Source organism: Etheostoma cragini, chromosome 9 (assembly GCF_013103735.1).
Source record: "Etheostoma cragini isolate CJK2018 chromosome 9, CSU_Ecrag_1.0, whole genome shotgun sequence".
Lineage (NCBI taxonomy): Eukaryota > Metazoa > Chordata > Actinopteri > Perciformes > Percidae > Etheostoma > Etheostoma cragini.
This window is the reverse complement of record NC_048415.1, coordinates 9354343-9367753: the sequence shown is the minus strand read 5'-3', so window position 1 is coordinate 9367753 and position 13411 is coordinate 9354343. Positions and strand designations below refer to the sequence as shown.

At 37.8% G+C, this 13411-nt stretch overlaps 1 protein-coding gene across 1 annotated transcript; it reads left to right on the top strand.

Moving 5' to 3' along the window:
• Nucleotides 1-108: 108 nt before the first annotated feature.
• si:ch73-40i7.2 (FYN-binding protein 1) lies at nt 109-12468 on the top strand. Its single transcript, XM_034882651.1, has 16 exons — nt 109-258; nt 3295-3919; nt 4699-4816; nt 5237-5292; nt 5476-5513; nt 5850-5881; nt 6675-6807; nt 7159-7321; nt 7969-8119; nt 8353-8369; nt 8910-8970; nt 9433-9475; nt 9768-9930; nt 11082-11115; nt 11511-11554; nt 11686-12468. Exons 1-16 carry the CDS (start codon nt 256-258, stop codon nt 11721-11723), a joined length of 1719 nt encoding a protein of 572 aa, XP_034738542.1. The 5' UTR covers nt 109-255; the 3' UTR covers nt 11724-12468.
• The last annotated feature ends 943 nt before the right edge of the window (nt 12469-13411 follow it).

Genomic DNA, 13411 nt, shown 5'->3' with positions numbered 1-13411 from the left:
GTACATTTCTATACACGTAATAAAAAAAATAATTCTTTAAGAAGAAATGAAGCAAACTGGCTGATGTCATCATATCAATGTTTCTCATAATCCCATGTTGTGTTTCTGTCAGTTACCCTTTTGCCTACGCATGAGCATTTCCTCATTTGCAGTAAGTTTAGTAACACAGGCGTGTACATTGCATTAGCCTCGGTACTGAATCACTGCAGGACATGGAGCACTTTATCCATCTTTAAATCATCACTAAAGGCAAATATGGTAAGAAATTGTTATTTACTATGTTATTTAAGTGTTGTTGTTGTTTTTAATATGTCTGTCAATGGAGTGAATAACAACTGCTCAATAGCACCTTTCACACTAAATTATAGCTATTTCCTCCTAACCATCAAGGTGTCCATTAATAACCTGTCCGTTGACCATCAGCAGATATTATTGTTTCACTGGCGGGTGAAACTTTAGTTTTCTTCTGTCATGTAACTAAGATGTATTCATTCAATCCCCTTTACAACTTTTAACCTGCTTTTCAATCCTGTAAATGTATAATCTGACAGACTGGCTCCAGTTGTTGCCAACAGTAATTACATAATTTCACAGCAGAAGAGGAAGTTGGATTTTGAAATGAATGTGCATGCTGTTGCTGATGAAAGCAAGCTTTATTACACACTATCAGTGGTAAATGATTTGCAGTGTGCTCAGTGGCGCTTTACATCCACTGTTCTAGCTTCCTAACTTTCTCTTAAACTACACATGTTAATTGTATTTCAAGACTTTTTAATATATGGAATAAAGTTATGTAATGGTTGAAATGTAGTCGTCTTTAAATTGTAGGTATCCAGTAAAGACAACAAATATTGTTAACTACTTTGCCTTTTTGTTTATTCCCCTTTTGATAAGTTTATTGTATGCAAAAAAATAAGCCAAGGCAAATTTCTTGCAGGTCAAAACTTTCTTTGGTAATAAATATGATGATGATTCTAAATTTAAAAGTTATTTAACACACTAACAAAAATATTTATGAATCAAATCTATCAAATGCCTGTTTCTTCAGCAGAGACTGGCTGGTACCTAACATGTGATGAAAGATTAGTATTACCGGAGTACAGTGAATCAAACTGTATCTGTATAGCAGCTTTCATACAGGTTAGGGCAATTCAAAATGCTTTACAGAGATAGATAGTAGAGATCGACAGAAGACAAGATCAGTTGTGTTCATCGATAGCCTATTTTAGAATATGTTGGCTTTAATGCACCAGAAAACATTTTAAAGGTCAATATAAGTTATATCTGTGATTAAGTCATATTTTGTTTACTTTGTCTTTATTTTGTCACTTTTATTCATAAATAAAAACGTTTTTGTCAGTGTTGTCAGGTTATCTCTGTAGACCACCTGCACAGCTACAATCTGTGGCAACACCGTTTTAAGAACATCTGCGATGTTGTGTCACTGCCAAAGGGCACACACGTAGAGATGCACACACTCTTCTGCAGGCGCGCTCTGACTGAAAGTGGAACCCCGTCTGTGTGTTGTGTGCGTGTTTAGTGGTATGTGGAGCATAGTTTTCTGTCGGTTTCTTTAGTTCCTTTAGATGACTGAGAGCATGCAGCTTGCAGGGGTGCAGGAGTGACTGCGGAGGGTGTTTCTATGGTAACCAGTGCAGGATGCTTGCTGAGGTCTAGAGGTGTGTGGTTTTGAGCATTTCCTGCTCCTCTCCACACTCTCTGTTTGGCTTTGGAACACATTTAGTTTAGTTTATTAGTTTATAATGTCGTGAACAGTCCCTTTAAATCACCTGCACAGTAAAAGGAGCAGCTTCAGCCTCTACGGCTAATTTTCAGCTGTAGTCCTCGGCCAGCTGACAATAGGCATCTTAAAATACAGTGGTATTCAGGCAATAGATTTTTGATGAAAATAATTTTTATTCATCAACATAACAGAGAATGATGTATTCAATCATAATCAAATATACTTTTATTTCCATCCTTTTCCCTTCTTTGAGTCAACTGCCCATTGTTCAATAAAACAGTTTTCAGACTGTACCTATTGTGTTGAATTCAACCAATGATATAATCTCTTTTGATATATAATTGTGTCTAATAAAGTGACACTGAGTGCAAAAACTCTTCTCCCAACAACCAACAAAAGAGTTCCACTGAGCAGCAGTGGAACTCAGTGTGTGAGTGGGAGTGTAAGGAACCGGACAGGAAATTACTTCTAAACATCTAATAAGAAGAGAAACCAACATCAATTTCTGATCACCAGGCAAAAGCAGTTTAAGCAAGGACAGAGCTGGTGCACAGAAAATACGGTCTCATAAAATATAACAAGAATTTCAGGGAGTGATCAAACATAAATAAATATACTACAACATAAAATCATTGCTGTGATAATTATAATAACCAACCTGGCAGAATTCCAAACTCCCTCCTATAAAGATGCTCATCTGCACGTCATCACTGTTTTTACCTTAAACGACAAAAACACAACAGATGCAACAAAGAGAACATAAAAAAACACCTAGAGGCATAACTACCCTTTAAAATCTGTCATTGAACTTCAGAAAAGCACAAACTGAGTCATGAAAGTCAGCAAAGTCATTGCTTTAAGCATTGGTTGAACGTAATGCTGCATTTTATAGACTGACCTGCCTTCGATTCAATTTATTTTTCACTGTCACTTTAAAATGTGTTTCAGTTACATGTATTCAGTTCCATTTTGCCACAGTAATCTCTGACCTCATGTGAAAACTGAAATTGTCCAATTGCGTTAAGGTAAACCAATATTAAAGAGAGCAGTGGTTTTGGGCTGGTGCGCAACAGATATTCTGAGTTGAAGGATTGTACAACACATTACGCATTACTACATTGGCTCATCTCTACCATTGTTGCCATGAAGATGCTTGACAAAACAAAAATTCCAACTACCTGTTTTAACATGAAAAAAGATGTTAATTTCTTTTGGGATTTTTGTAATGCTTGCAATCTCTGAGAGGATTCATGATTGCTAAATGTTGCCTTGAATATCTTTCTAAATCTGTTCAGATTGCCCTGATAAAGGTTTTCTCTGCTGCACAGAGGAGGAGAAGGACATTTCTCAGCTCTGTGAAGATTAAACCAACCAGGAAACTGTGCTGTTGCACGGTGCATTCTCACCTTGTTAAGATGTAGTGTAGGAGTTTGCCAACGCTGTGTGTTTGTTAGCGTGGGGGACATGCTTTGCTGTGTGCTGTGCTACTAACTTCCTGCTTTACAGGCAAAGCAGCTGCAGTTGAGTTTGTGCTCCTGTGTTGTTGTCAGGGGGAGAACATTGATGTCAAGGCTCTGAGGGCCCGGTTCAACAACAAGGCCAGCAACTCAGACACCAGCAGCAGAGACAGCAGCTCCCCAAAATCTCCACGACCTGGGTTCGGGAGACAGATCCTGCCACTGGCGGAGAAAGATCTGGCGCATCACAGACTGTCTCCTACCATTCCTCCTCCTCTGATGGCTAGCCCAGGCCTGGGGAGGTTCCCAAGGGCAGAACCAATGACACCCTCCATCCCCTCCAAACCGGTTTCTTTCCCTCGTCCGCCTCCTAATCCTGGAGTCAGAGCATCCATCCAGCCGTCAGAACTCAGCAAAGTGAAGTTGAAGGGGGAGATGCTACAGAACATGATGATGAGGCACCCAAGGCCTCCAGGCATCAAACCCACTCTGGGTCCAGCATCAGCTCAGCCCCCTGCACCAGCTCCCACCTCCACCCCTCTACTACTTCGACAGCAGCCCCGACAGAGGAGTGCAGGGGACGTGACCCCACTCAGGAAGGCTCTACCCCCTGAAGGACCTCTGCCTTTGAAACCCAAACGCCCTCCCAATGTCAACCTGGAGCCCTTTCTGAGGTCCAATCGAGGACCTGCCCTTCCTGGTCCAAGAAAGAGTGAAGGTAAATCCCTCTGGCTTATTTGCTCATAGATTTGAAATTATTTGGGACTCAACTAAATCCCAGACGATATGGACATTCTTGGTCAGTACTGGAATTTCAATGCTTATAACTTTCTGGCGTAATGTTTAAAAAGGCTGGCTAATTTTGATCCTCTCCAGATGCAAAGCAGACAATCTATGTTCCTTTTTCTTTAAATAATAATAAGCTAAATCATGACAGTGGCTGGTGCATTTGGAAGATTTGTCAACAGACACACTAGTTAACTTCTTGCCCTGATATCATTGATGACATTTGACATGTCACAGTAGGAAAAGCAGGTGTTGCCTCTGTATTATCAATGGCTGAATTCCATTTAGCTGCTTTAGTTTCAAGGTCCTAACATTGTGCGTGCAGGCTCACTGTCACATTGTCATTAATTACGGGGACACTTGAACAGAAACAACTGTCATTAATGCTTTTAGTAACAGGTTTGCTCTGTCAAAATATTTGCTGTGAAAAAATTTGATTAGGTATGTTACCATTGTACTTTTGTGCTATTCTAATTGTTTTATTGAATTAAGATGGCCTATATGTATTTTTTTTTTAAACTAAAAAGATTTTTTTCCATTGCTTCCTATATATTTTTAATTTAAACTTTTGATGGAAAGTGAAGTCCATTAGATTGCATTTTAAAATCTAAACATTGCTTCAAGTACGTGTGTGTGACTGTTCATTGCTGGTTATTTGTCTCATTTTGCCGTGAAGGTTTTACGTAACAACATTGTCTCTGGCTCCCACAGCAGGTTCCCTGGGCTCAGCAGACAGGAAGATGCCTTATCCCACAGTCATCAGCCCTCCAAAACTGCCACCACAACGATCCAACAAGCCCAGCAGGCTGCCGCGCCAAATTGCCTCTGTGTGAGTATTAATCTATTCCACATTATCTTTATGTTATTAGAGTACCTGCAGGGATGTATTAACAAGAACATGGTGTCTAATTCATGTCTTTTATTTGACATCCATTAAATACGCAATCAGTCATAAAATAATCCTTGAGAATGCCATAATAAATTCAGATTCTTATTTCCACCAAAGTTGTTATTATGTAAAGATGGCGGACAGGGTTAACAATCTTGAGCCAAATATACAGTGTAAAGCATTTTAAGCAGAATAAATCAGAAACTCTAATTTAGAGTTTAAAAATATATACAAATGAAACGGCATATATCTGGGCACATTCTAAACATTTCTAAACGTATGCAGCATGCAGGTATTGAGTGGTCTAAGAGACATGTCACCTAAACAATTGATAAATAAAGAACCATTTTTTGATGGCAGGGACATTGAGGATAACCAGGACTTCTACGATGACATTGGAAGCTTTGAGAAGAACGGTAACAATTGCAGCTTGTTTATTGATGCACTACTCTTTTTCCTCTTGACACTGTTGTTTATCTAACATATTTTAAACAATGAAGTAACGACTTCTAAAATCTTTGTATTAATATTAAGATAATGTGCCACTTTTTCTAACAGAAGGCATGCCTTTCATCTCTTTCTATTGTGTGACTTCACAGATTCCTGGAGTGACAACAGTTCACCATGTATAGATGGGGTAAGGACCAAAAAATAAAACTGAAATTTTAACTTACTTTAAATTGCAAATGAATCTCATCATAAAAATTCAAAACCAGGTAGCTCCTCTTGTGAGAACATGTTGCTTTCTTCCGTTGAAAAAAAAAACAGACTGAAATTAGAAAGAAGTTTAAATTCCAGTTGACACATGTTTGTAGTGCTGAATTATTTATTTAGGATGGTGAGACAAATGACAGTTAAGCTGTATTGGTTGTTAGTAGAGCACACACTGACATTCCCTTTAATCTAATGTTTCTTGTATGTGGATGTGTTTCTTTGTTCTTTAAAAGTACAAATCAAACGTTTTTTCTTGCAGCATGATGATGACGTGTATGAGTTTATTGATGAGTAAGTATACATTTTTTTCTTTACCATCAAACCATTGTGTCTGTATTTGTTAAGCACTACATTAACTAAAAGTGGAAAGTGGCTGAAGCTGCATGAACACCAAGGGGGACATTAGTTCTAATATTTCTTTTACTGCTGCTGTTATTTTTGCACCTACTGAAGCAGCAACTTGTGCAACAACCACTACTGCAACTATTATTACCTTAAAGGCTTTCACAAATTGTCTTTGCCATTAAATGCCTTTGACACAACATCGAACTATCCCTGACAACAATCTCTGCTCCTTTAAATTTAAAATCACAAAGAAACAACATTCGATGGATTGTAGTTTCTATGTGGTTGACCAAAATGTGTATGGGAAGCTACATTAAATTCTCCACAAGTGTACAGTGATGCACTAACATTTCTATGTGATTCCGTTAAAGCTTTTGTTTGTGGGATACTGCAGTTGGTAAAAAAGTTAACTGTGAAGTGCTTACACCTGAATAAATTAATTCAGTCCTCAGGACACAATCATTGATTGTTATCACTTATGTCACATGTAAGAATAATGTTTTGTTGTACACATTTTTCAGTCAAAGTAACGTGAAGGCATTGTTTGGCGTGTCTACGGATGACAATGTCCGTCTGACATTAGCATTCAGCTCAAAGCACAGCTATGTACAGGCTCACTGAGATGGCATGGCTGTAGATTATTGTAGAGGCTTGTTATTGATGTAGCAGGAGAATGGTGTGATGTGGAGAATGGTCAAAAAAACAAACAGGTCATTTCACATTTGAATTGTTCTTACAGGAACCAGTTGGAGCAAAACCGGTTAAATGTTGAGAAGCAAAACAAAAAAGAAGAAAAGATGCATCTTGCACGGGAGAAGAAAGATCAGATGGAGCGTCTCAAAAACGAAAATGAGTTGAGGAAGAACTTTCAGGTACCAGCGTCATTTGTCCTCCATGAAAACCTCTGAGGTCTAGCTTTTACAACAGCTAATCAGATATCATCACTTTTGAATTTTGTTGACATGGATGACAGTTTAAGAAAATGCGCAAACTTATAAAACATGTAGCTATGTACAGATTGAATGTTTAGACTCCAGTTGGTTAGCTACAGTTATATTACCTGCTGACCTTCCAACTTTATGACAAACAACAACAAACAACAACAAATGCATGTCGTTTCTTTATAATTCCAATCTGCAATTTAGCTAAAGCATTAGGGTTCTTTTGAATACACCCAATCCAAACTAGTGAACTTTCACAACTTTATTTCTGCCCTTCTGTAGTTGCAAGGAGAGGTGGAGGTTCTTCACACAGCCAGAGTGAGGCATGACTGGCATGGAGGAGGAAAGCTAGACCTCAGCGTACGCGAAGGAGAGAGCGTGGAGATCCTTAGAGTGAAGAATAACCCAGGAGGCAAATGGTTGGCTCGCTCTCTTAGAGGAAACTGTGAGTTTTGCTTTAAATCTTCTAGTCTGAACCTCTGTTTATTGCCATTAAGATAGCAAATTCACCTACATCAACCTAACACACTGCAGAGACAGACAAGCTTGCTGATACTAGACTGGAAGTCCTGTGTAGTGCTCGTGTTTTCTGTAAATAGCCAGCAGCAGTGCGTGCGGTAGGCATGGGGTAATCATCATACTATTAGTTTCCACCCACCTGTTTTGATACACATTTTCATTTGCATATTTTTTTGGCTGGGCCTTCCTTTCTCAAATGGTGGTCCTGCCGGGGCTCTAACTTATGCAGAGTTAACCTATCAGTCTCTATCTTATCATATATCTCCTCTAGAGTTTGATTATCCTTTCCAGTAATAATATAGCACATCGTTGCTGGCTGAAAACCAAAACCATTGCTTTTCAAGAAATGAAAAAAGCTCATTTGAAAACATTTTGAGCTAATTTTCTCACACAAAGGCAGACGGAATCACCTCATCACTGTTTACATATTTTTAAAAGCCCACAGATAGACATAAAGGTTGACCAACAGTATTGATGTATGGAGAAAAAAAACGTATGGTTCTGCCCGACAGTGACACTATGCAAGCAGCGGTCACAATGTAGTAAATCATCTTGATGTTGTGTTGTCCGCAGGCGGATACATCAGTAACACATGTGTGGATGTTGACTATGAGGCGGTAAAGCGCAAATTACTAGAATCCAGAAAAATAGACACATCAACGTTGCCTCCACCACCTCCAGACCCCCCACAGATGTTGTATGTGGAGTCCAATGGCAGTGACAGGTACAGTAGATCATGTTAATCCTGCTGTATTAAAAAAAAAATCTTATTTACATTTTGTTATTTACATGTTGTGATAAAAAATGTATAATACTGTTCAGCCAACTTTTCCCAAATCTTTTGAAGTCAATTGGAGCCTACCATCAGTAAACTCACCTACGTGTTTGGTTGCATTGCTTTCTCAGTTACACCCACGTCTGTTCCAACTAACATATTGTGTTTCCTCTAATCTGCAGCATGCTTCAAGATGATGGTAAGTGACAACACATCCGACATACACATTATTGGCTGATTAGGATTAGTACTGGATCAAATCATCGTTTTTTATTTAACTTTATCACTGCCCAAAAGAAACAACACAATAGCTATTTTGTAACATAAAGACCAGCTTGTTTGGTTTAATAATTTTTTTCTTGTTGAAAAAAGGTTAACTAGTTAATAGGGATTTATGAGCAGACCTTGCAATGTAGTTTCCTGTTCAAATATTGTTCACAGTTAACGGCTTCAACTGCAATTGAAATTTTCACATACAATAACATGCTTGAAATATCACAGCTTGCTAAAGATCAGTAGGATATTGGACAACTTGAAGAATGAGAAAGATGACCAAACTGATCCCTTGAAAATGTCCATCAAATAAGCATCTTGCTTAATTAATTTAATTATTTTGTTCCACAATGATAAATGATATTGTCATTGTCTGATTGTTTCAACAGATAAAGGTAATTGTTATTACAAGAAGACAATTTCCTTTTAGTTTTACTTTTACTGTACTTTTTTGTTTGGTCCTCAGATGACTATGATGACGTTGAACCAATAACTGAGGGTTTGCCCCCACCACCGCCTGAAATCAGGTATCTATTTCTCTGGTCCACTGAAAGGGAACAGGAAATGAGAGCTTGAGATATTGACAGCTCAGTGCAGCTCCAGTGTTTGTGTAATGTGAAGGTATATCTATTTATTGAAAGACTAAATGAGGAATGTTCTTATACAGAAAAAAAAACTGAATAAGTCTACCTCTATACATTTTTATAAATTTGCAGAGGGAAATCTGAGAAAAAATGTGTTAATACTTTTATTATTATGTTAATACTTAAAATTAATAAAATACATTTTTACTGGTAGTTGGCTCCCTTTTTTATTTGAGTATTTTCTCTTTTTTTTTTGAATAAACGCTTAGCCCGTTGAAGTGTTATGTTTAGTGAAGTGGAGCAGGAATATGGACACAATGTAACACAAAAAATGTGTTAATATAATGCATACATGCATGTATGTGCTTCTTTTATTAACTGTTAAATCATCTGTTTTGTTTCCAGCATAAATCCCAAAGTGGAGAAAGAGCTCAGGAAAAGATTTAAGGTAATTCTTTTTACACTTTCACACCAGATAATTTGGTTTTAGTGGCAGATAAAGATGAGTCATCAGCATAACGGAATAATTGTATTATCATTATTTGTTCCTGGATTATTTGGGGATGTATGGAAAGAAAAGAAAACAGGACCCAGTTTGATCCTAGAGGAACTCCACATGAGAGCATCATCCCCACATAATGCATAACCTGTAGCATGACTATGTTACAATGCCCCCATTAAGACAATTTCTGAAATTTAGAAAATACTTAAAAACTGTCACTGCCACTATTGTTTTCTAGTATGAAGGGCCTCTCAGGGTGCTACACACCATGATGGTAGATCCTAATAGCATCATAAAAAAGCCAGGGGGGAAGGATCTGCACGTGACTCAAGGAGAAATCGTGGACGTCATTCAGCTCACCAACAGCAAGAAAGCTCTGTGTTGCAACCAGTATGGAAAATGTATGTAATCACTTCACATCCCTCTTTGATTGTATGTTATTTTAAGATACAGCACATGATACAGAAGCAGTTTAAAAAAGGGTAAAAGTTTGTCTTTGTCTTTGTGGCTATGTGATTAGTAAGACTACAGCCATACTATCAGCTCTGTAACTTTATACTAGCACAGTTGTACTAGGTACGGCTGCAATTTTGAGCTAAATGCTAACAACAAATACATGATATTTCACTGGAGTGAAAACTTTGACTTGCTGGTGGTACAAGAAAAAAACCTAGTGTGTTTTTGTAAATGTACCTGAGTCAAACTTTAGTTTTAAAACATAATTAGGACGGAAATGCCACTTTTAAGATCTACCGTATGTATTTTTTGGTCAAATGGTCTTTTGAATGGGAGTACTAGGGGCACTTCTAAGATGGCATCAAAATCAACATTTATAAAACACTAAGAATGCTCGACCCACATGAAACTTTGCTCGAGGTATCATCAGGGTCTCTACACATGAACTCGAGCATTGAGAACATTGTTTGTGTACACAGAGTTTGCTAAAAGAAAGGTTTTGAGAGACTTACTTCAGCAGTTGTTTTTTCCGGGCGCTAACATCTTCATCATCTAACAACAGTCAAAAAGTGTCCAAATATCAGGTCAATGGCCAATATTGTTTTTCACTAACAATAAAACAACAAATTATCCGTGCATGTATATGGAACCAAGCTTTAGGAGCTTTCCATCTTTACTCTCCTCCCTGTTGCATTGCATTCAGAGATGGTAGCGCCCGTAAATAACTGCTAAAGTAAGTCTTTTATAACCTTTCTTTCAGTACTTTTAGTCATTGTGTACACAATCACTGTTCTCAGTGCTCGAGTTCATGTGTAGCGACACTGGTGATACTGTGAGCAAAGTGTCGCGTTGTGTACCGCCTACTTAGTTTTTTAAAAATGTTGATTTTGATGCTATCATAGAGGTGCCCCTAGCACTCCCTTTCAAAAGGCCATTTGACTGAAAAACAAAGATACGGTAGATCTTAAAAGCTTCCATCCCAATCATGCTTTTAAACAAAAGTTTAACCTAGTAACATTCACAAAAACCTTCTGGTGAGTGTTATGCTTTAATGTGACTATTTTACATCAATTGTATTTTACATCAACTCTCACAGATGGCTATGTGTCCAGATCTCTCCTTCTTCAAATGTAAGTTATTCCTCATCAGTTTAACATGTGGAACTGTCACCGTAACATTACTTTCATTTAGTCTCGTACAGTCTTTGATATAATTAAATAATCTCCTTTTAACTTTCCTGTAAATACGATTTTGGTATACTTGTCTTTGACTTTGATACATTGATAAATGTACGTTGTTGTTGTTGTTGTTGTTGTTGTTGTTTTTGATAGTGTAGATTCTATTAGTAAAATGTTACATGTAATATTTTTTACAAATCTAATTATAGAACACATCTTTCCATTTCATCTGCACTCAAATATATTGCAATTTGTTTTCATCCACTAGAACAGTAGTAAACTCAATGTTGATTTGATTTTAGTCTACAGAAATAGCTAGTCAGTTTAATAACAATCTTCCTCTACAGGGAAGGAGACATTTACGACGATGTTGACTATGCAGGCAGTGCCGGTGAGTTATCTTCAGAACTTCGTGTACTTCAAATAAATGCCATGCAAACTGTGCCTCAGTAAGTAATCTCAAATATTCACTCCTACTTTTAAATCTATTCAGTAAGGACTTTTTATTTTATTTTTTTTCAGACGTCTACGACAACGACTCTCCACACACTGATTATTAACTCAAACTAAACACAGACTCAGACAGTAAGAGAAAGAGATACAGACAGACAAAAGAAACAAACTATATAAACATGGAACCTAAGTTAAGCTATGTTATACTATATAAGTGTCCTCTTGGATACACATTTTTGCTTTACTTAACTCCACCTGTTGCATTCAATTAAAAAGGTTTAGACACAAACTAGCTGTAAACAAACTATAAACAAACTAGCTTATATAAAACTAAAACTGTATGAAAAAGTAAATACAACTGAGGGACAAAAACAGAAAGTAAGGTGAAGAGAGAGATTTGTCTAGGTACACACACAAACACACACACACGCTGAGGAGGGAACTTCAAGTGGAGCCGCTGCACCTTCACCATGAAAGGGGCCAGTTGAGGTGGTTCGGGCATCTAACCAGGATGCATCCTGGTAGAGGTTTTCCGGGCACGTCCAACTGGTAAAAGGCTCCAACAAGAGATTATGCAGTATACCTCGTCTGGCCATACCTCAGGGTTCCTCAGGAAGAGCAGGATAACGTTGCTGGGGAGAGTGACAGCTGGATACTTTGCTTAGCCTGCTGCCCCCGCAATAAGTGAATGAAAATGGATGAATGGATGGTTGGATGAGAATATCAAACTCTTCATCATTGCATAGTTTGCCAAACTGCTTGTATAGAAAATGAATACACTATAACTGTTGCTTTGTGTATTGTTCGACCTCTGAGATAACTTAAAATTAATAAAATACATTTTTACTGGTAGTTGGCTCCCTTTTTTATTTGAGTATTTTCTCTTTTTTTTTTGAATAAACGCTTAGCCCGTTGAAGTGTTATGTTTAGTGAAGTGGAGCAGGAATATGGACACAATGTATTTGCAGATGAGGGAGCTGTATGGAAGTGAGGCAGAAGAAATTAACCCCAAAAAAACAGCAATTTTTTTGGTGGGAAAATATATAATTAGAATAATATATAATCAACAATTGCAGTAGACTAAACGTTGCTTTTAACAATGCTTTTGATGTAAGCCTATTCAGGGGCGATTGCAGGAGGAGACCTTTAGGGGGGCTCAACCCTGATGAGAATGTGACAGAGATACAATGCCTTGCAAAAGTGTTAACCACCCCTGCTAAATCAGTAATTTTGTTAGCCAATAAACACTTTGATGGAACTATACCTGACACTTATAGATAGAGACCTGATAGAGACTCAAAGGCGGGAGTCTGGCACAAATACAGTACCTCCGCCAACACTATGTTTCTTTTGACCTTTTCCTTGACTGGGTCACAGGTGCATAGCATTGGTGACAGCGACACACGATATTAAACCTGTTTCAAGCCCTTTGAACCTGTTTTGTTTGATCTATGTCACTAACAGACAGACATGTTTGCAAACTCTAGGTTGAAGTACTAAAAGACAAAATGTAATTGTTGTTTTTATTATTATAATTTTACGAGGGCTGAGATTAAAATTAGGGCTTGAGCCGCCCCTAAAAAGGGTCTAAATTTGCCCATGGGCGTATTCTGTCTGATATGTGTGGGCCAGTTTCGTTAAAGCATAAATGACGCTGCCCAAACTGAAGAGGGCAGCAGTACACAATAGCACCATGGATAGATTGACAAAAGAACACTAAGAGGTTCGATTGAATCGGTGATCGTTTACTTGAGTCTTAAATGGGGTACTTCCTGTTTCAAAGTCCATCTTTCAG

What these genes read in the sequence shown, in the direction of transcription:
- si:ch73-40i7.2 (XM_034882651.1), top strand. An exon ending in AGTTGAGGAAGAACTTTCAG is followed by an intron (nt 6,808 to 7,158) that starts GTACCAGCGTCA and finishes GCCCTTCTGTAG; the next exon opens with TTGCAAGGAGAGGTGGAGGT. An exon ending in AGCTCAGGAAAAGATTTAAG is followed by an intron (nt 9,476 to 9,767) that starts GTAATTCTTTTT and finishes ATTGTTTTCTAG; the next exon opens with TATGAAGGGCCTCTCAGGGT.